The sequence below is a fragment of the Pituophis catenifer genome, unplaced genomic scaffold, assembly GCF_029215685.1.
Source record: "Pituophis catenifer annectens isolate HBS135680 unplaced genomic scaffold, rPitCat1.0.hap2 SCAF_6, whole genome shotgun sequence".
NCBI classification, from domain to species: Eukaryota; Metazoa; Chordata; class Lepidosauria; order Squamata; family Colubridae; genus Pituophis; species Pituophis catenifer.
Window position 1 is genome coordinate 58,727,809 of NW_027256886.1, and position 22,059 is coordinate 58,749,867.

General features: G+C 37.3%; 1 protein-coding gene across 1 annotated transcript in view; it reads right to left on the reverse strand.

Moving 5' to 3' along the window:
• The window catches only part of ADAM12 (ADAM metallopeptidase domain 12), a 261,280-nt gene extending 239,812 nt beyond the window's left edge, over positions 1 to 21,468 (reverse strand). The window contains exon 1 of the mRNA XM_070946456.1: positions 21,354 to 21,468. Coding sequence (XP_070802557.1) covers positions 21,354 to 21,468 — 115 coding nt within the window. The remainder of the gene's footprint in view (positions 1 to 21,353) is intronic.
• Between the last annotated feature and the right edge of the window lie 591 nt (positions 21,469 to 22,059).

A 22,059-nucleotide genomic window follows, 5' to 3' on the forward strand; every position in this document is an offset into this window, starting at 1 on the left:
CTCCATCAGGAACCTTTCGGGGTCCATCAGGCGCCTGGGACGGAACCATTTGGTTGGTTCCATCTCCCTGCGGTGGGTGGAAGTGACTTGAAAGTCCATGTGAAGGAGAGAATGATCAGACCATGACAAGGGCTTGATGTCTATATCCCCTATTCTTAGATCATTCAGCCACTGATCAGAGACAAAAATCAAGTCCAGAGTGTGATTCCCCAAGTGGGTGGGGCCTTGAACTACCTGCGTCAGGTCCATGGCCGTCATGGAAGCCATGAACTCCCGAGCCGTCTCCGACATCTCACCAGCAGATGGCAGGTTAAAATCCCCCATAACAATAAGTCTGGGGGTTTCCACCGCCACCCCGGCTATAATGCCGAGCAGCTCAGGCAGGACCGCTGTTACGTGGCAGGGAGCCAGGTACGCAATCAGTAGGCCCATCTGAATCCCCTGACCCCACTTCACAAGGAGGGACTCACATCACTTTATCCGTTTAAAGATAAATCAGCTAAATGTTGGAAATGTCACCAGTTACCAGGATCTTATTATCATATGTGGTGGACATGTCCAGAAGCTAAAATTAAGACATGGTTGGAGGAAATGATACAACAACGTATTGATTTAAAACCACAGCTGTTCCTACTGGGTATCCTTCCAGAGATAATTAGTAAAGAAAATATTTATATGATTATTCATGTAACAACAGCTGCAAAGATTGTTTTTAGACAAAATTGGAAAGCAGAGAAAATACCTTTGGAAGGAGAAGGAATTAAAAAATGTTTAGACTGTGCAGAAATGAATAGATTAACTTTGATGATCAAAGAAAGAGAGGATTTAGAATATTTTAAGATATGGGATCAATTTTACTATTGGTTAGAAAAGAGATATAGATATGCAAACTAATAGTTATGTAAGAAAATGGTATAATTAGAATATTGTACTTTTGGAGAAATGCTGTAATAGATGTGGTGAAAATGAAGACAGAAGAAATAATAAAAAGATAAAGTCATGGAGAAAACACCTAGATGTCGCATGGAAGGAATGACTGATGTATTAAATGTTTGTTTGTTTGTGTATAATTTTTTTTTTAAAAAAAAGGCCTTTCATCTCAGAATAAAGTCTCAAAGAGTTTGGGAAAAGTAAGCGAGCTATATATGGCAGTGAGTTCAAAAAAGAGGGCTTGATTACCAACGGTACACATAAGAGGTATAAAATAGCTGTTTTAAATTCATGATCAGATATCATGGTGAGTAGGATGACTATTTCTCCACCCTTGCAAGAAAAGGAGACCAGGTTTCATAGAAGACTTTTTAAGTATGCAGCAAATATTCTTTATCCTGTCTGATGACAGAAAAGAGAATTCTAATTCACACAATTGAATAGGCAGAAACATTTCAGCCTTAATGACTCTTACTAATTTATATGAAGATTTAAGGTTTAAAAGTAATGTGTCACACATCAGAGTCACCAGGTCATATTTTCCTCTTGATAATCGGGTCTGATTCTTACTGACATGATTAACTGTAACTGGGTGGTGCCATTTCAATTCAGAGGGGCTCACATGAACAATATCTAGAAGCCTGATAAAATACTATGAATGGAGCAGGGTGAGTGCAGCATAGGAATCATGCCTCAAATCATACTACAACTATTGCTTTGTATTATACAATAATATAAATAATACTGTACATGCTTCAAAAATGTTTCAGAAGTAATTGTTAGAATCTCTCTTTTCTTAAAGCAACCATATGTTTTTGAGATTTGGGGTGTGTGTGAAAATGTTATACATAAATTCTTATGTTTACGCATACATATTAGACGAAAGGTTATACCTTGTACAAGAACTAAAGAGGATCAACTATATGTTTACTCAGAAGTAAATCTGATTAGAATTGAATGTGACTTACACCAGGGGTAGGTTCTAAAAATTTTTACTACCAGCTCTGTGGGTGTGACTTATTTTGTGGGCGTGGCTTGATGGTGATGTGACAATTCTTTAGGATTTAGCAAAGGTACTGGTCTACCAGGCTTTTAGCTGCTTGCAGAGCTGTACCTATAACAGGTACAGCTGTATCTGTACCTATTACAGCTGTACAAATAAGCTCTACTTATTTGTTTTTGGAGGCACTGGTCTACCCATTTATTTTTGGAGGCACTGGTCTACCCATTTATTTTTGCAGTCACCAGTCTACTCATTTATTTTTGCAGGCACCAGTCTACTCATTTGTTTTCTTTTAACACTGATCAACTGTAGGGCGGCCCTTTGAAGCCCCACGGCAAAAGTTTAAACAGGTTTTTTTTCCCTCTAGCTGATCAGCTGGGACTCAGGAGGCAGCAATAGATTGGGGGTGGGGCCAAATAAAAGGTAAGAATAATGCAGGGAGAGCGGGGGGGGCAGAACCGGTTCGGTGACATCATATCGTCACCGCTACCGGCTCGGCGGAACCGGGAGGAACCCACCACTGACTTACATCCACGAGAGAATAAGACTTCAATTTCATAATGAAATAGCCAGGTTGGAGTTTATAAAGTATAAATTTATACTTAAATTTTTATAAGCTGAAGTCAATTCTTTAGAACGTGATATTTTTGTTTAAAATATCTCAGAACTTGAAATAAAATATTCACAAGGGTTAAGAATTGAAGACACTGTGTAGTACTGTAATACTTCTGCTCGTCCTTCATGGGGCAATTTGTCAGTGATTATGGGCAAAAAGAGATTAGCCAGTCAGCCCTCTTTTGTGGGGGGAGGTGCACTGTTCGGTACTCTAGCCTCTATTCTCCAACATATCTACATGATGCCGCTTGGAAAAGTCATCCATTCAGTTTGGGGTTTAGTATCAACAGTATGTTGATGATACCCAATTATACATTGCTAACCTAGGTCACATAGGAGAGGGTGTCAATGTCTTGACAGTATCTGGAAGCAGATGAATGAAATAAGCTGAAATTGAACCTTAGCTAAATGGAGTTATTGTTTGTCTATCAGAACTTCCTGTTATCACCACTTATGTGTCTTTTTTATTGTTTTTATATCACAAATTCCATTTCTAAATTGAACAGTGTGTTTTCTAGTATTAAAGTATTAAAATTTAAACATCTTCATAGTCATAATGATCATATCAACATAGAAACATATAGTAGATACTATCAATCATTGTTATAAAGTATTCTATCTTCCATATTGACATCAATTATGTGTCCACTTATGTGTCTTGATGGGGTCTCCATTGCCTTAAAGGAACAGGCTTGTGACTTGTAGTCCTCCTAGATCCAGAACTACTGCTAGATGGACAAGTGGAGGTTGTGACCACTGCATCTTTTGCAAGTTTCATCAGATGTACCAATTGCAAACTTAATGGAAGAGGAGGATGTTACAACTCATGCTGTCATCACCACTCACCTGGAATAATGAAATTCTATCAGCACTTAGGATTGCCTTTGAGACAATCAATAAGCTTTTTTGAGGTGAATGCAGCAGCCCAAATGTTGGCAGGTACTCACTAACTAATGCCCTGGGCACTAATGTCACACCTATGCCCTGAGCATAGCAGAGACAGCAAAAACAAACTGTTTGATTAGAGAAAGATGAATAACTACATTTATTATTGACAGGAAGCGTCTTATAAACCTTTTGTTGAAAATAAGAGAAAATGTGATTTGGGGGTTTGAAGATTAGAAAGGGTAGTTTATGGAAAGAAGGAAACTGTGATGTAACTTTAGAAAGAGGAGGTAACATAGAAATGTATCTACAATCATCATCAAGAAGATCAGAGACCACTTCTTTATCAATTTTGGTTTCCTTTTTTTTCCTTTTCCTTTTCAATTTTTTTACTGTTTACCGTTTTTCTTTGTTATACTTAATTTCTTTTATGGCTTTTATTTCATTATAAATATCTTCAATAAAATTATTTTTTAAAGGGAATTCTTTTCCCTCTGAAATTCAATCAGCATGTATTAGATTTTAGAAAATCATTGAAAGCCACGATTAAGGACTTTTGCTTTTTAAATTACACCATTTTTTTTCTTTTTGGTTGTTTCTATGATTTTTACTTAAGCTTCCCCCTTTTTATGGCATTTTATAATTGGTTATAGTGTTATACTATGAATGTTTTAATGGTGCAATTGTATTTCCTTGTTGGTCACTTCATTAAAACAGGTAAAGCAAATAAAAATAAATAAATAAATGTGAAAGTCGTATCATGTTTCATAGTTGCTCATTTAAAAGAATGTGTAGAGCAGTGGTGGGTTGTTCCTAGTTCGCACCGGTTCTATAGAACCAGTAGTAAAATCGGCGGGAGGCTCCGCCCACCAACCTCGACGTCATCAGAACATCAGAATGCACAGAAGAGTATGTGTGTGCGCGAGCGATGCTCACGCACGCGCGCAGCCCCATTGCAAATCAGTAGTAAAGTTAAGTAGAACCCACCCCTGGTGTATGTAAAAATGATAATGGGCTCTTAAGAAAGTACCATTTCTATAAATCCACCCCTCAAATCAGAGATACAAATACATACCAGTATATACACAGAAACATATGCTCCTGGCCTGAAACTTGTTTAGCTTTTTAAGATCAGCCAGCAAAGATACTGATTTACTGAAATAAGCTCTGTAATTGGCCTGATTTTAAGGAAAGACTACTGTCTCTAACAAAGATCTATCCAGCCCAGCATTGTGTTGCCGCAGTGACCAAACACATGCCTATGGTAAGCTGATAAGCACCCTCCACTCATTTTTATCAACAATTGCCATTAGGAAACATAATGCCTTGGATATAGAAGCTAATGCATAGATACCACTGTTACCAATTAATATTCCCGAGGAGGCTCATGAGAGTTTCAAGCAATGGTGGACTGTTTGTGTATAAATCTGAAGCATCAAAATATTCCCACATGTGGCTAGTATATGTAATTAATTACTTCTTAGAAATACACAAGCATCCACCACAACCCCATCACTTTATAAGAGTTCCATTACATCAGTTGTTTAGTTGAGTCACCAAAGGATGACGTTTGCTTATGCATTATTAATTCAGCCATGAAGATCTGCCCAAATCATATGTCAACTATTCTTATGACAGAAAAGAGCCTTGTATTTAATTAAGGCAGATTCTTTGTTCTCCTTGTCAAGCAATAAATTGGATTTTATTTGCACCAGATTCAAATTTTTATTTGTAAATCGTAAGGTTAGGTTTCCTGTAGAAAATGGAACACATAACCCAGATAGAAAACATTTTTAGAAATAAAAAGTTAACTAAACTGAAAGCCAAACTTCCAAGAAAACATGCAAGTTAAATAAATTCTAAAGGTAGTTTTTAACATAACCTAGAAATATGTCTGAAAACAGGAGCTGACAGGATATATGAGAGCAATGATATTTATATGAAACAAGGAAATATGCCAATATGAAATAAAGGTTGTGAAGCCAAAAGGCATAAAGAAATATAGAAAGAAGATACATCAAGTGGACAGAACAATAAAACCAAATAGCAAACAGAATTCATAACAACTGAATAAAAATGTATGGGAGAATATAGATGTCAAAGCAAGGAATAAAGAACAGTCTCTAAAGTTTAAGCCATTTTGCATGTAGCCTTATTTTTATATACATATTTGGGAAGTGTAATTCAGAAAAGACATGTTTCCAAACTCATATATTACATTAAATTATGGCATTCTTCAAACATGATAGAAAAAATCATAACAATCTAGTTAAAACATAATGCTAGACAATGTAACCATGTCCTATAAATGATATCACAATAGAGTAGTGCTGTCAATTCATTTTGCTAATTCAAACCCAAACACACCATATTATGGACCAATAGATCCATAGTTTATCTGTCAGAACCATCCACCAATCTCAGCATTACTGGATTGCCATTTTTGGCATGACGTACCTTAATGTTTTAACTTTCTACAGATGCGCATGTTGCTGACTTTTTATACTAAATTATTAATCTCTAGCTTTTCAAAATGGGTAGCAAAAGAAAAGCTAAAGATAACCTGTCCCAAAGTTGTTTTTTCAAGAGGCAATTGGACTTTCTGGTTTTTTTCATTGAAGTCACTTCGCTTCTCATCCAAGAAGCTTCTTCAGCTCTGACTGGATGGTAGCGAATGTAAGGATTTATATTCCTTGCAGCTCTGCTGAAGAAGCTTCTTGGATGAGAAGCGAAACGTCTTCAAAGAAACAACCAGGAAGTCCAGTTGCCTCTTGAAAAAGCACCTTTGGGACAATCATGACCTGGATGACTGACAATTTCCATAGACATCTAAAGATAACCTATTTATGAATATAACTGATAAACATTCGCAATACGTCAAGAAAATATGACAAATGTTATCCTTTATTATATATTTTTGCCCATCCCAACACTAAAAAAAAAGAAATTAATTCATTTACATGCTATTACAAACCTCAAATTATAAAAATGTGTTGAAAATACCAGAATGAAGCTGAACAAATACAACTGCACAATTATTCAGTTAGGAAATAGACATCAAATGCTCAACTACAAAATGGATCTTATCTGGCTAGGAAATGTGAATTTTTTTCACTGTGAAAATGATTTGGAATAAGTTGCAAATTGATAATGATCTGAAGGGTTGGGAAGGAAATATTGCAATTTTAGGCAGCATCAACAATAGTTTCAAATTAATGGTGGAGAGTTGTTTTACTTTATTCTACACTGACCACATCATAATTTGAGTACTGTCAGCTCTGGGCACCACAAGAAGCATGCAGAAAAATTAGAATAGGCTCAGAGAAGAACAATGACCAGAGACTAGAAACATTGGAGAAAATATGAATATTTAGCTTTGAAAATAGAAAATCAAGGAAGATATGACAGCACTCTTGAAATTCTGAAAGGATGTTACATCACAGAGAATCAAGACTCATTTTCTGTCATTTCAGAATGCACAGTATGTAATAATAGGTTTCAGAGGCAGAAAGTTAGATAGCAATAGCATTTAGATTTATATACTGCTTCACAGTGTTTTACAGCCCTTTCTAAGCAGTTTACAGAGTCAGCATCTTGCCCCCAACAATCTGGGTCTTCATTTTACCAACCTCGGAAGGATGGAAGGCTGATTCAGCCTTGAGCCTGGTGAGATTTGAACAGCCAAATTGCAGGCAGCCGGCAGGCAGCAGAAGTAGCCTGCAGTATACTGCATTCTAACCACTGCGCCACCACGGCTAATCTAAATCTAGATCCTAGGGAAGAATTCCAGCACTAACAGCAGATGCAGATTCATAATTATTCAGAAAGATAGTGGCCTTCTTTTCACTGGAAACTCAAGCTGAGGCTAAATAGTCATCTATCTCAGATACTTTAATCTGAATTCCAGAATACAGTTGGGATTGAATCTAATAAACCAAGCAGCCTCTTCCAGCTTAATTATTCTAGTGACAGTTAACAACCTCTTTTTTGTCACAAGTCATCTGTGTGTAAATGGAATGATAAAGGAATGTTTTTAAGGAAATACCTTCCATAAATGTGCATGTTCAAAATCTTTCAAAGGAATTAAATCAAAATAAGAGGAAAACATGAAGTATGAAACATGGTTTTATAAAACACCAAGCAGCATTTTCATCATGTTACCGAACACCAGAGCTGTTCTGAAGACAGGATTTCTTTAAAGATACCCAGTAGACACAATTCTATATTTAATATTCTCAGCAGGCGCTCCCTCTCTCTAAAGTCAAAATGGTATTAATAGAGATACAGCTGGTCCTTGACTTATTACTACAGCTAGGGAATTTCCATCATAAGTCATCTGTAAGTCAAGTCATTATGTGATGAGATGCATTTTATGACCATTTTTGCCAGATTCATAAGTCATCACCATGGTCGTAAGTTGAGTCATGTGGTCATAAGTGCAAATTCACCTGGAAACCAGCAAAAAACATTGCAAATTATGATCACATGACAGTGGGATGCTGCAACTGATCCTAATTGCATGCTAGTTGCCTAGCACCTGAATTGTGAACACATGGCTGCAAGAGCAGGGTGACGGACATAAATTCAAATTTAGGTTGTAACTGACTTTTTCAGAAGCCATTGTTAATTAAGTGAATGGTTGTATGTTGAAGATTACCTGTATGCAAGGCATAGCTAAAATTCTAAAATTGAAACTTTTTTTTTGTAAATCCAGAAAAAAATAACATTTAGAAGTGACTCAGGCAGACATACCTCCAATATGAAGATGATATAACATTTGAAAGAAAGCAAAGAAGATCTGGAGTAGCTAATCCTGAGAGTGAAAGAGAAAAGCGAAAAATTTGGACTGCACCTTAACATCAAGAAAACAAAGATGATTACGGCAGCAGAGAACACACAGGTCAGAGTACAGATTGACAATCAGACCACTGAAACAGTAAAGGAATTCATCTTCTTGGGCTTTAAAATCAACCAACATGGTGGTGACTGCAGCCCTGAGATCAGAAGGCAATATAGCACTTGGAAAAACTGCAATATCCAGCATGAATAACATTTGAAAAAGTAAAGATATCAGCCTACCAACTAAATACAGATTAGACAAGACAATAATTTTTCTGGCTGCAAAACTTGAACTCTGAAAAAGGCAGACAGGGAGGAAAAGGGCGGGTGCCTTTGAATTATGGTGCTGGAGATGACTATAATGTATCCCATGGACTGCAAAAATCACAAACAAGGAAGTTCTAGACTGAATCTCACCCAAAAATACAGCATCACTCGAAGCAAGATGGCCAAGCAAAGGATATCATGCTTTGGCCATGTCATGCAAGCAGACTCACTTAAGTCCATCATGCTGGCAGTCATCAGCAGAAAAAGGAACAGGGGACACCCTACTACCCAATGGCTAGACGCTATAAAGAATGACACCAGGATGACTATGGTGGATCTGAAGAATGAGGTGCAAAACAGAGGGACATGAACAGTGTTGATGCATAAGGTAGCCAAGGGTCGGGCACATCTCAATGGCTGACAAAGACAGACAGACATTTCCTTAATTCACAATTATAAAAAGTGGGAGGAGGTACAGCACAATCAAACTTGTAAGATAGTCAATTTCAATAGAAGCTGTTTGAGCCTTCCTGTGTGATTGACCTCTGGTGTACCTAATGCGGCAGATGTTCACTCTAGAACAGAGGTGTCAAATTGGTGGCCCGTGGGCCAGAGGCATCACGTGCAAACCACACCCACCCCAGCTCCACGAAGGGGAAAAACGTTGTGAAACATCACGTGATAGCAGCGAGTTTGCACCCATGCTCTAGAAGAACCTGCCCACTGTGGGGAGATGGGTTTAATCCTATATAAGGATATTTAAATTGAAGGAGATTATTCAGTTTTCCCAGCACCACTGCAAATCTATTTGTGCAAGCCGTTATAACAAAAGCAACAATTTATTCTTCAGAAAAGAATAATCCAACATCTAATAATAATTAGATCTAGAACTGCCTGTTAGGAGTATAAAAATTCAGCATTAGGTGCTTATGCATATGTAAACCCTACTGTTTACAGCTAAAGTTGCTCATTTCTCCCTTGAAGAATGTATTAAGATATTCCTCATTTTCTTGAAACCTTAAATCTACTTTGTTCATTTATCTCTTATAGTTCTTTTACATGCTTGTAAAAGTATGTTAGGAATGTTAAAAATTAACTACATCTTTTGATGGGCCTGAAAATGTAAGAGCACCTAAAGGAATCCATGTATTTCTGCATGTAATGTTCAGTTCCTTGTGCTTCTAATTAAAATTTATCCTCTCTCTAATTTGACAGGGCTGCCAACTTCAAACTGATCTACACAGGGGTTTTCTGCAAATCCATTTGATCTTTTATGTTACTTAGATTCATGACTTCTTACATGAGAAAGATGAGTTCAAACAATTTAGCTTAATAGCCTGCTTAACCAAAAATATAATGTGCAAAGTTCTAATTATGCAATTCAAAGAAAGATTAACTGTTGCCACTTTGTGAATTACTTCCTTCAGTGTTATAATGTATTGATCAAAAAAGCTGCAGAAAGAACTGTGTCTTCCTTCAAATTCTCTACACCTTTTAAAAAGTTACCTTTGACATGTTAACATGAAGATGGTAATTTAGCAGTGCTAAATTGTCTTTCAAAGATGAAAGTTAAAATGATACCATTGTGATGGCTGATTTCACTTCTTGGCCCACTGAACTCTGAATAACACAAGCAAACACAACAGTTGGATCTTCTTAATCTCAGCATAATCTCTGTAGCATAACTTTTGGAAGTCTGCAAAACTATATACAATAAAGTGCTTCATTCTGTGAACCATATGACTCCATTAGTCATTCAAGCATATATTTGGCACTTGGTGAAAGAACAGAACTTGTTTAAATCAAGTATTTTGAGCCTGATTTGTATATTGATGTAGCATTTCTATAAACTCTTTACTTCTTGTATATTGTCATTGCTTAACCAAATGCCAGAATGTGTTGTGCTTCACCATAGCTGGTATTTTTGAGGGCAAACCATGTCAAAACATAGGATGACTGTATTAAAGAGTTCAAAAATGAGCTTCGAACGCATAGGAACTGTTTTTACACTTTGCTTTCTTTAATTTGGACTTTTGAACATGCATCTGTTTTATGAAACAATGTCAACATATTTTAGAAGTGCGTGTACATACATACATGATTTTTTTAAAAAAAACAGTATTAACGCTGACTTTGTTCAATTGAAGAAATCAGGGCACACAGCCTATGTTATATCACATGGACTTGGCAATGCAAATCGCTAGACTGTAAAAAATACTCTGAGTCTGATGCACCAAAGAAATATGCAAGAAACATTAGGATAATGGCCAGATTCCTTCAGTACTAAAACAGATGCAATCAATCTGGTGCAAAAAAGGCTTAGGGCTCTTTCAATATGGGTTTTTAAAAACATAACTTTTTACAAATTAATGTAAAATTGAGATTAAATTAGAATCTTTTATCTGTAACCTTCAACTGTGTCGAAAAAGCCTTGTGTTTCATAAAAATATATGCAGAATAATCTTATTTCCCAAAGCAGTTGTATACATGAGATCCAATCATTCACATTATCCCGTAAATATATACCGAAGTGGTAAGAAAGCCATGCTGTAGGCTATTAGTATAAAATATTCAGAGAGAAGCTAGTAGCATTGTGAAAGCTCAGATTTTTTGAATGTTTTTCTCTTGCATTACTTTGTTAGATACTGACTTGGCTTAGGAGTTTTCACAATAACTTTGGCAGAAATTCTCTAGTGAAAGAACAATCCAAATTTTAAAAAGAATAGTCCTGCATCAAAAAAGTTGAGAGCTCTGGATACATTGTTCTTCCTATTAGCATTCTGCTTAGGATGTGAAGGCATGCTTGTATCCTGACAGAAAAGTTTCTGTTTGCTACTTTTCAGGACAAATATAATATTTCTTTCAACAAATCCTTCTGGGTTTGCAGGATATGCTACTTACAACAAGTTTAATTCTGCAAGCAATGCACCACAACACAAATGCAATAGTAGTTATTTTGGACTGAATAGTAGCTCTTATTCAACATTTCACTATAATTATCCCTTTTGAAACTTTACATTTATAACTGAAAGCAGGCTTTTTGTGGAACATGGAAAGCCAGAGGTAGTTATAGTGGATAAAAGCCCATAGTCAGCTTAAAAATATATTTCATGTTAGCAATATCTTGGCTCTTAAGAGGTTTTACAGCATCAATTGTGCTGCTGGAATGTTGCAATGTACAATAAAAAATATATTGAAACATATAAAATGCATGAATGCATGGTTAGGTGGTTGAGATCCAAATGTTTCTAACTTTTGTCAATACTGATGTCTGGCATTTTGTTTGTTTAATGTGATGTCAAGCAAAGGTTTAAAGGAATTTTCATATAGGAACAAATATCAAATTATATAATACTTCGTGAAACAATGCATTTGTCTTGAATGCTAGGAGTGAATTCCTGCAATAACCTAACTGGTCATGTAATAGCCATTTAAACGTTTTTGTCTGGCTTTATTTCCAGGGGAGTAATGGTGAACTGAAGATGGCTCCACCAGAAAGAATGAGATGGATCTGATAGTGGATTTAAAAATGACAGATTAGAAGAATCATATGGAAAATGTTCCTACCTTGGACATACAAAAGAAACCAATTGTCTTAATAAATTAAAAGGCATATCCAAATAACAAGCCAAGAGAGTGACGTGGATAATTTTCTTATATTGGATTTACAAAAGACTATCGTTAAAGCTTTGAAGAATTTTGTAAGAAAGGAGAAAGAAAAAAATTAAAACAAATTAAGTTTCAGGACATTATATGAACTGACTAAGGATCAAGACTGTGAAAAGTAAAAGAAAGTAATATAAAGTTGGTTTATATAATCAACATTAAAATAGGCATGTTGCTATCTCTGGTAATCCTTAATGCAGAATTCCCCAACCTTTCTGGCTTTGCAGACCAGAGGAGAGGGAGAGGGGGATGGTTCTGTGTGAGTGGCGCATTGCAGTTCCATTTGCACGAATGGTGAGCATTTGCACGAGCGGTCCTTCATTTGCATGAGCAGTCCCCACTGCTTGCATAAGTGGGGATCTGCATATGTGCATGCTCACCCACCACTTCCATGGTCTTTTCGGAACAATTCAAGGCCAAGTAGTGGGTCATAGCTGCGGATTGGGGACCCCTGCCTTAATGTAATTTGCTGATCAGGACTGAATAAAAGGTCTTTAAGGATCTGTTTATAGCTACGTGATGGGATATGAGAGAAAGGGATCGCTTGTAGTTCAACAGAAAGAAATAAGTTACTGAAATTGTTTATATTTGTTTCAATTGAAGATTAACTTTTTATATAGTACTTTTTAAATTATTTTTTTCTTTTCTTTTCTCACCTTCTATTTTTTTCATTATCTTTCCAACTATAATTTTTAATAAAATTAATATTAAAAAATTCCTCTAGTCTTTGTAAAGGAAAAATATCTTGAAATGTTGATTATTTGATGAACAATTTAAAACAGGAGTTCTCTGCCTGTAGCCTTTCCAACACTTCATGTACCTTATTAGTGACTTAATTTTATAGCTATTTTACTTATAAAGGTGGAATAAAAGCTATATGGCCAAATTTAAGGTTATAAACGTTTGCACATGTCAAGTTAGCTAAACTCAGGGGGTTCTAACCACTGCTTTGAACACATAGAGTAAGGAAGTGACAAGGCCAATGACAAATTTGTTCCATTTACTTTTTCTGTTTCTATCACTCTAAAAGGGAATGGAGCAAGGCCAGCAGTAGCAGAATTATGCACCACCCAAGGGATGGCTTCAAATAAGGGTTCTGGGTGGAAAAAAAGAAGGGTTTTCTTCTTAGCTAAATGTACATGTTCCAGTGCCAATGCATTGACAGTAAGAGTAATCAAAAGCTATCTATCTTTTTTTAAGGCCAAAGTTACAGAAAAAGGGAGAACATTTAGGTAGCGCTCTAAATGTCCGAGGGAGAGATATTATTTTTGAAAGGATCTAAATTGTCACAGCACGATAAAAGGGGAAAAAATAAAGAACAGCTATATTGGATCAGACCAAAGAACACACTGATGATACCTATGAAATTTTAGAAGTCAGGCATGAGAACAGTATATTCCATTTATTTCCCCCAAAACTCAAAAGCAGTCCTAAATTTTACATGACGATACTTACAAAAGCTTTCGGTTAAGGCTGCATGGCTTAATTACTGCTGTGCCAGGTAAAAGATTGTTGGAGTTTTTGTTGTACAACTATTTTAAATTTAAAAATCAAATGTAGGAGTAGTGAACAGAATTTGTAAGCTGCTCAGATTTGATCCACCACAGCAACAATACTAAATACATGTACACTAAACACAGTATAGGAGGAAAAGTGATGAAGGAAAATTGATATTGCTCCAGGAATGTCTTTCAATATATTATATTCATTATATTAACTCCATGTCAAACTTAATAACATTATACAGATTTTGCTCATTTCCAATAGAGGCTTAGATACAAGAAGTTTTCTTTCACCCAGAATTATTCCATTATCCCGTCTCCCTTCTAGGTTGGAATCCGAATTAAATCTGAGGATCCTATGGAAACTGTAGTCATCTAACTTATTGGGAGTTCCCGGATGGATAATCTCCATTTTTATTCTTCAAATTTTCACATACTGTAGCTCTTTCCATTTTTTTCTAATTTTTTAGAAACCCTGACTAAAAATTGACTAAGTATAAGGGGCTTAATATGTAACATCAATATAATATATGCACTCAATTCTCATGTACATGCATATATCAACTTTTATGCTTTATTCCAGAATCACTCACTTCATATACAATGTGAGATGTGGATATCTTCAAATATTTTAGCTGTATATTCATCGTATTTTTCAACCTGTCCCTTATTTCTATTTCACTTTTCACTGTTCATGCATAAGGTAAAGATAAAGGTTCCCCTCACACATATGTGCTAGTCATTCCTGACTCTAGGGTGTGGTGCTCATCTCCGTTTCAAAGCCGAAGAGCCAGCGCTTTCCAAAGACGTCTCCATGGTCATGTGGCTGGCATGACTAAACGCCAAAGACACACAGAATGTTGTTACCTTCCCACCAAAGGTGGTCCCTATTTTTCTACTTGCTAGGTTGGCAGAAGCTGGGACAAGTAATGGGAGCTCACCCCATTACGCGGCACTAGGGATTCGAACCGCTGAACTGCCGACCTTTCGATCAACAAGCTCAGCGTCTTAGCCACTGAGACCCCACGATCCTATATGCATAGATGTCATTAATTATATTACTTTTCCCAAGATTAGTCCTTAAGTCCCTGGCTATCAACCGATAACATAAACACTTCTTCAAATGTTCGTTTGCTTTCTGCTCTATATTAAATATATACATTGCACTGTAATCTGACAATCCTTAGTTCTGTACATCTTCATAGGAAAACATATATAAGGACAGAAAACCTGTAGCATGGCAAGCTAGCCATCTGGTTTCAAACAAGAGCTAATTCCTTCTCCCTGGTACTAATAAGTCCCAATTTCTTCTCTCTCATCTTTTGTAAAGTGGTGAATTGAACTGAATTAAATCCATTAAAATTAAATTGATTAAAATAAATAATGAGCTGAATTGGAATTATCTACCAGCATGGTAATGTTCTGGCTATCCTGCCTTTCTCTCCTTTAGGCAAGATGCAAATCAGCTAAGATCTTGTTATTGGGTAAATTAATAGACATATTAAAAAGTGGAAGAGTTATACTCACAGAAAGTGAGTATATGCTTGCAAATATATTCAGAGATATTTCAAGATGTACCAGGCTGTGAAGCGATAAAGAATATACAGAAACCATCATTCCAACAAGTATTTTGTGCTCCCTGAGGTTATAATATAGTTGGATATGGACACAAACAGGAATATTCTAATTATGCCCACAAAGGTGAATGACCTCTGCAGATTGATGAAGATTCATCAATCAGCTACAACAGAGGTTGGGAACTGTGGCTGTTTTATAACTTGTGGACTTCAACTCCCAGAATTCTGGAGCCAGCTCAGGAATTCTGGGAGTTGAAGTCCACAAGTCATAAAGGGGCCATAGTTCAACACCTCTTGAGTTACAATATAACTATAATAGTGTGGTAACTCAACCTTGCCTATAAAAAGAGAACTGAAGAAAGGAGAAGTTAGAAATCCCACCTTTCAGCCCGTTGAAGATCATCTCAGAAAATTCCTGAATTTCCCTCTCCCTGGCCAACGGCAAGAAGGATTTATCTTCCTGGCCAACGGCAAGAAGGATTTATTGTTCATGTTTGTGTGGTTAAAAGACTCAATATGAGATATTTATATTCCTAAAATAAAGCTTTTAAAATTTACTGGTGCTTCTTCTGATATTGTTGGATGGTGTTCAGAGTCATTGGAAAGAAAAACCAAATGAAGAATAGAAAAGAGACATGGCAAGGCAAAGTATTACATGGTCAGTAGACACACACACACACACACACACACACACACACAAAACTAGGAGGTAAAGCAAATAACAAGACTTGGCAATGGTTATGAGCAGGAAAGTTGAAAAAAAAAGGGACAGAAGGGCTGATTCTGGCTTCACAAGACGAAGCCTTAAGAACAAATGCACACAAAGCCAGAATTGAGAAGACAGCAACAGAAAATACTTTTTCTGCAACATAGTTAATGTCTGCAAGAAGACTACAGAGACTGATTACAAACAATGGCATGATAAAATAGCAACTATGGTATATTGGATTGACTGCAAGAAATGCCATTTGCCTGCCAGCAAAGAATCAGTGGGATTACAAAACAGACAAAATAATAGCAAATGAAGAAGCTAAAGTATTTTCTGACTTTAGAATACTAACAGACAAGAACTTGCCACGTAACGCTTCAGACCTAACAACTGTTGATAAAACAAAAGAAGTCTGAACAGTAGGGGTGGCAGTACATGAAGACAGCAGAATAGAAAAGAACAAACTGGAAAAAATCACAAAACCTGAAAATAGAACTAGATTGACTGGGGCAAAAGAAAGCAAAGGTAGTACCAGTATTAAAATGCACCAATATTAATACATTCCATGGGTGCAATCCCAAAATATCTGGGACTGAACACCGCACAGATTGACAAAATCAGATAGTTGCCAATGGCAGCTTTACTTGGAACAAGTCACATCCTGCAACAATATGTTTAACACATCAAACAACAACATTTGCCTATCCCAGGTCCTTGGAAGGATTCAAAAGGTAGACAAAAATGCAGAATCTAGTCCAGTCAGAATCTGACGGTGTGACCAACCATAATAACTCATTGCTTTATGCTTTAACCAGTGGTGGGATTCAGGTAATTTAACAACCAGTTCTCTGCCCTAATGATTTCTTCCAATAACTAGTTTGCCAAACTGCTCAGAAAGTTAAAAACTGGTTCTCCTGAAGTGGTGCGAACTGGCTGAATCCCACCACTGGCTTTAATGCTGCTTAAGGAAGAAGCAGCAGAAGTCAAACCACTTGTAGCATAAGTTTCTAACCACCTTTACAGCCACGATTTCAGGCAAGAAGGCAGGGTGGATTTGATTTAAATCGAGTTGATTTAAATCACAATTTAACTCGATTTAAATCATAATTTTTAAGGAGCAACTGTCATCTCTGCTACTCCTTTGACCCACTGTTGACTCACCGACAGTCCCAGTGTTGCAGAATATGCAGCCTCATGCTACATAACTAAGCTCCATTTCATGCTGAATGAACTAAATTATTTATGTATCTTAAATAGAAAACTATCTTACGATAGATTTTTACCCCAAAAGTTTTTTATACAAATAAATTCGATAAAAATAAAAAAAATCCGATTTAAATAAAAAAAAATCTGATTTTTTTTATTTTTTAAAAAAAATCATTGATTTTTATCCACCCTGCAAGAAGGTATGCCCAAATTACATACTAGCACAATTCTACCCTAGCTACTTAATGCTTTCCTCAAAAGGAGAAAATCAAGTTGGTCAAAATGTCTGGTGGTGTTCTAATATTGCTCAGTCTGAAGCATCAGGTAGAATAGTTTGAATTTGGCCACCCAGAACATTCTCCAGGGAGGAAGATAAAGGTATGTTGAGTTTAGGGTGATCCATTATTGGAGGTCAAGTTGGCCATCATGCAAGAGCAGGAAAGCTTCAGCTGTACTGGACATTCCCCAAAGAAAACCACAAGAATGGGAATTTCTGGCCCTCACTCTGTCCCTATAGAAATTGTAGCTTTTCCCCATCTACCAGTAAGCAAAGAGAATGGTTCCTTCCCTATTTGTGGCATGAAGAATGATGTCAGACATGGGCCTCAATGGGAGGTATAATATCAGTGGTGTCCATTTTGGCCTCTCTAAGATAAATGAAAACAGACTTAGTTGGCAATTAAGTGCTCACAGTACTGTGCAATGTTTTGTTCCACAGTTTTCTCCCCATATCGACATAATATATTTTTTAACAATTTATAACATGTCCAAGTTAACCCCAAACTTCTTTATGCTCATGAGATGACAGATGATACTCCATTTGAGTGAATATTCGTAATATTCATAATATTCACTTTATGTTACTTCTAGTGTGGCTTGTTCCGTCTTCCAATACTACTTTTTCAATGCATGTATATATCTGAATAGTACATCTGTTCCAGGTTTCCGATCAGATTTAAAAACTCAGAGGTATTCATATCATTCTAAATGAAAACACAGCAAAGCATTGAAATCAAGCCTAGACTAGGAACTCAATGAGTACATACCAACAATACAACTACAACAACAACAAATACTGTGTTAAAACCACTTCTTAATATCGGGGTCTAGTAACTGATGTAAAATTCCTAATAACTAATGTATTACAAATGTCTGGGAGAATAGTTTGGGAACAAATCCCAAAGTCAGGGTAATTACTAAACAGACTACTAATAAGTCCGTATCATGATTAAGACAGTATTTGAAAGTTCTTGGAAAAGTCTACATTTGTTTGTAAGGATATTACCGTGAAGGAAAAAAAATGCTTCTCCATTGTCATAGCAGACTAGATAATGAGTTTTTACTAAAATTGACTTGCATTTGTTTTGATTTATTTATTAACTTCTTATATTTAAATGTCTCCCAACTACCTTCATAAAACTTAGCCCAGGAAACCAACAAACAAGTTGGTTTTGTTCAATAGCACCTACTAATTCACTATTACTTTGCAACTAACTATTTCTGCATCACACAGTTTGGTCAGGGCTTCAACAGGTCCAGAATCAAGACAATCAAAATAAGAGTAACTTTTAAGGATCTGAAAGCCAGTGACCTTTATATATCCTGAACTCTTGCAAAAGAGAAATTCACCATCATTCTAATTCTCCATAAAAAGGGAATGACTTGAACAAGCAACATATTCTAAATCCTTCACCTTCACCCCAATAATCTTTTGCCACAGAGAGAGTATTAAATCTAGTGTGTGTCATACAAGAGAGTTGGAACAATCGCATGACAGCTGCTATGATGGATGTAAAATCCTAAACTGACTTAGATCCAAGAAGCTTAGCAGAAAGGAATGTTTGTTCTCCAGGAAAAAATGCTTGGCTGATTCTGCAACATTAGGAATGAGATAGCTTCTTTCACTTCAGACTGGGCAACATAACTTTTATTTGTCCTGTTCATTCAACACAAAACACAAATACTGCAAAAAAAAAAAAAAAAAAAAAAAAGGCATTCATCTGTGGAGGAAGCCTGGACAAAGAATTCCTTCAGATCATAACAATTAAATAGAAAATAGCTGTGGAATTGAAAAATAATTCTGTTTTATAAGTAAAATGTATCTGGTATTCTTTTTATATTAAAAGAGTATGCCAATTTGCCAATGTGTTTGCATTTTAGACAGGCCAGTTCAATTATTGATTAATCTAGACTGAGATGCACACACGATTTAACTTTCAACAAGTACAGTATTTTGGCATACCAGAATAAAACTGTTCCCATTTTTTGAATTTATTTTGTTATTGCATCCTATGGCTTGCAATGGAAAGAAAGTGTGGATGATAATCACACTGCCCATTATTTCAGGTTTACAGTTAGATCTGATTATTGTATTAGAATAAAAATTAAGCTACAAAGCTCCTTCTTTCATTAATTTAGTATACTTTAAGACAACAGGATACTTTACACTGGGGAGGTGTTTGTTCCCAAAGTAATTATTTTAAATATAGTCCTACTTTGAAAAAAAATTGAAGAGTATAATCCTACTTAATTTCACTTAGGAGGCTAGCTCTACTGAATTTCATCATAGGCTATTTCTGAATTTCTGTAAGATATTAATTACTCTCAATTACATCAGTGTAATTCCATTTTAAAAAGTGGGAAACAGCTTAAACATGCAGGCAAGTCAACATTCTCCATATTCTTGCTGCACTCAACTATATTCAGACATAAATTCTAGCTACGTCTATGGAAACAGGCAGAGGATTATAATCTAACAATCCCATGCCCATGGAAAAAGCCCAGAGGCATTCTTTTCAGCAGTGTAATTCTTAACAAGGATGTAGAGAAATAAAAAAGATAAAAGTATACTTCTACTTGAAAATGATAGCAATGCCAAGAGAAGACAAGGCAGAATGCATTATGTGAATAATTAATCTGACATCTATAGCTGAATGTTAAACAGGTACCGTGATGCTCCATGAAACTATTAAGCCATTAAGTCACTGCCTCAGTGTCTCTCAGAGAATGACATGGTTTATCGTTTACAGGTAGTCTTTGACTTATGACCACAACTGAGCCCGAAATTTCTGTTAAGTGAATCACAAGTTGATCAATTAGCAAGCCGGTTGTTAAGTGAGTCTGGCTTGCCCATTGATTTTGCTTGTCAGAAGGTCACAAAAGGGGATCACATGACCCTGGGTCACAGCAACTGGTCATAAGTATGAAGCAGTCGCCAAGCACCTGAATTTTGAACACAGGATCATGGGAACGCTGCAAAGGTTGTTATTGTGAAAAAAAAAAGTGACCTAGGACAGGGGTCTCCAACCTTGGCAACTTTCAACTCCCAGTCCGCCAGGCTTAAAGTTGCCAAGGTTGGAGACCCCTGTCCTAGGTCACTTTTTTCAGTGCTGTGGTAACTTTGAACAGTCCCTAAATGAACTGTTGTAAGTCGAGGACTATCTCTATTTACCACAGCAGGCAGAAATTCAACTGAATAGATTTTTCACACTTGGGAGTAATCCTTCACCTGCTATTACCCATTTCCACTTTACGGCTGTTATCCTGGCCCGGGGGCTGGGGATTGTGTTGAGGATGGTTGTGGTGATGGAGGAGGAGGGGGAGGAAGAGGAGGAGGAGGAAGATGATGGGGTAGGTAGTAAGGAAGAAGCCCACCTCGACCACCCATCCTCCAGCAAAAGAAGAGTTACGGGACCGGCGGCTGAAGGGAATGTCGCCCAAGAAAGGCGTGAGGGGGCGTGGGAGGGCCAGGGCGAGCCAGCGGGAATGTCCTTCGCGCCGGGTAAGCGTCGAAAGGCGGCAGCCGCGTCTTTCCTCCACCTCCCATACTCGGAGCAGACACGGCAACCGGCCCGGCGAGAGTAGCGCTCTGCTGCCCGCCCCGAACTTGCCCACCTTCCCCGAAAGTGAGAAATCAAAAGTCAAAGTTAGGAAATCAGCCAAGAAAAAGAAAGAAGAGAGGGACGGTTCTTTGTTTGGCAGGGCAAAAAGAAAAGAAGAAAGAAAGAAAGAAAGCGCTGTGCAACGTGTGGGCGCTCGGGACAGGCTGGCTCCGTCGATAGCGCCTTGGCCAAACTTGAGGGGGGGGGCGGGGGAAGCCGTTGTTCAGAGGCGTTTTGGGGGTTGCAGGTCTTAGATGAGGGTTGCCAACTTACCTCGGGACCCGGGTGGCGGTGTTACGAAGAGGCTGAGCAGCAGACAGAGTATCTGGGTCGGGGGTCGAGGGAAAGGAGGGCTGCGTTGTCGTCCTGCCTGGAAGCGCTCTGACATTCTTAATCCAGGCTGAAAGACAATCTTGGATCAGCTGGTCCCAGCCCCATGAATGCACAGTTGCGGAGCAGAGCGAAAAGAGTCCTGAAACTCAGGATGTGAGATGTTTCCTGCATGCAGTTCACTCCGAAACCCCTCCTGCTCCTGCATAGGCTGATGATGAGTTGGGCTTTGGTTTCAAATTTTTTTTTTTTTTTAATTTTAAACTGTTGGTGGGTTGGCTTTTTGCCCCCACCCCCCACCCCCCTGGCAAGAACAAATCTGTTGACCGTTTGCAACAACTGAGCAACTCATCCAAGCTGGCAACAGGAGGCACTAAAAATCTTTTCGTGAAAGAAGGCCGGCCTTGTGAAAAACTGCCCTTGCCAACTTTTACAGTTGTCATTATAATGGAACTAATTGTTGTCTTCTTCGCTTTCCTCCTGCTGCTCCTGTGCCGGGTCCTAGTGCCCTTCCAGCTTCGGTAGAGAGGTTTACAGAGAGCTTGACCTGCCTGCCAGTTTTCAATCTGTTTGGAAGGAAAATTGATTTTTAAGGTTGGCTGTAAAATCCCTTTTCTCCTCCAAGGATGATAAATGATCTTGTTTTGTC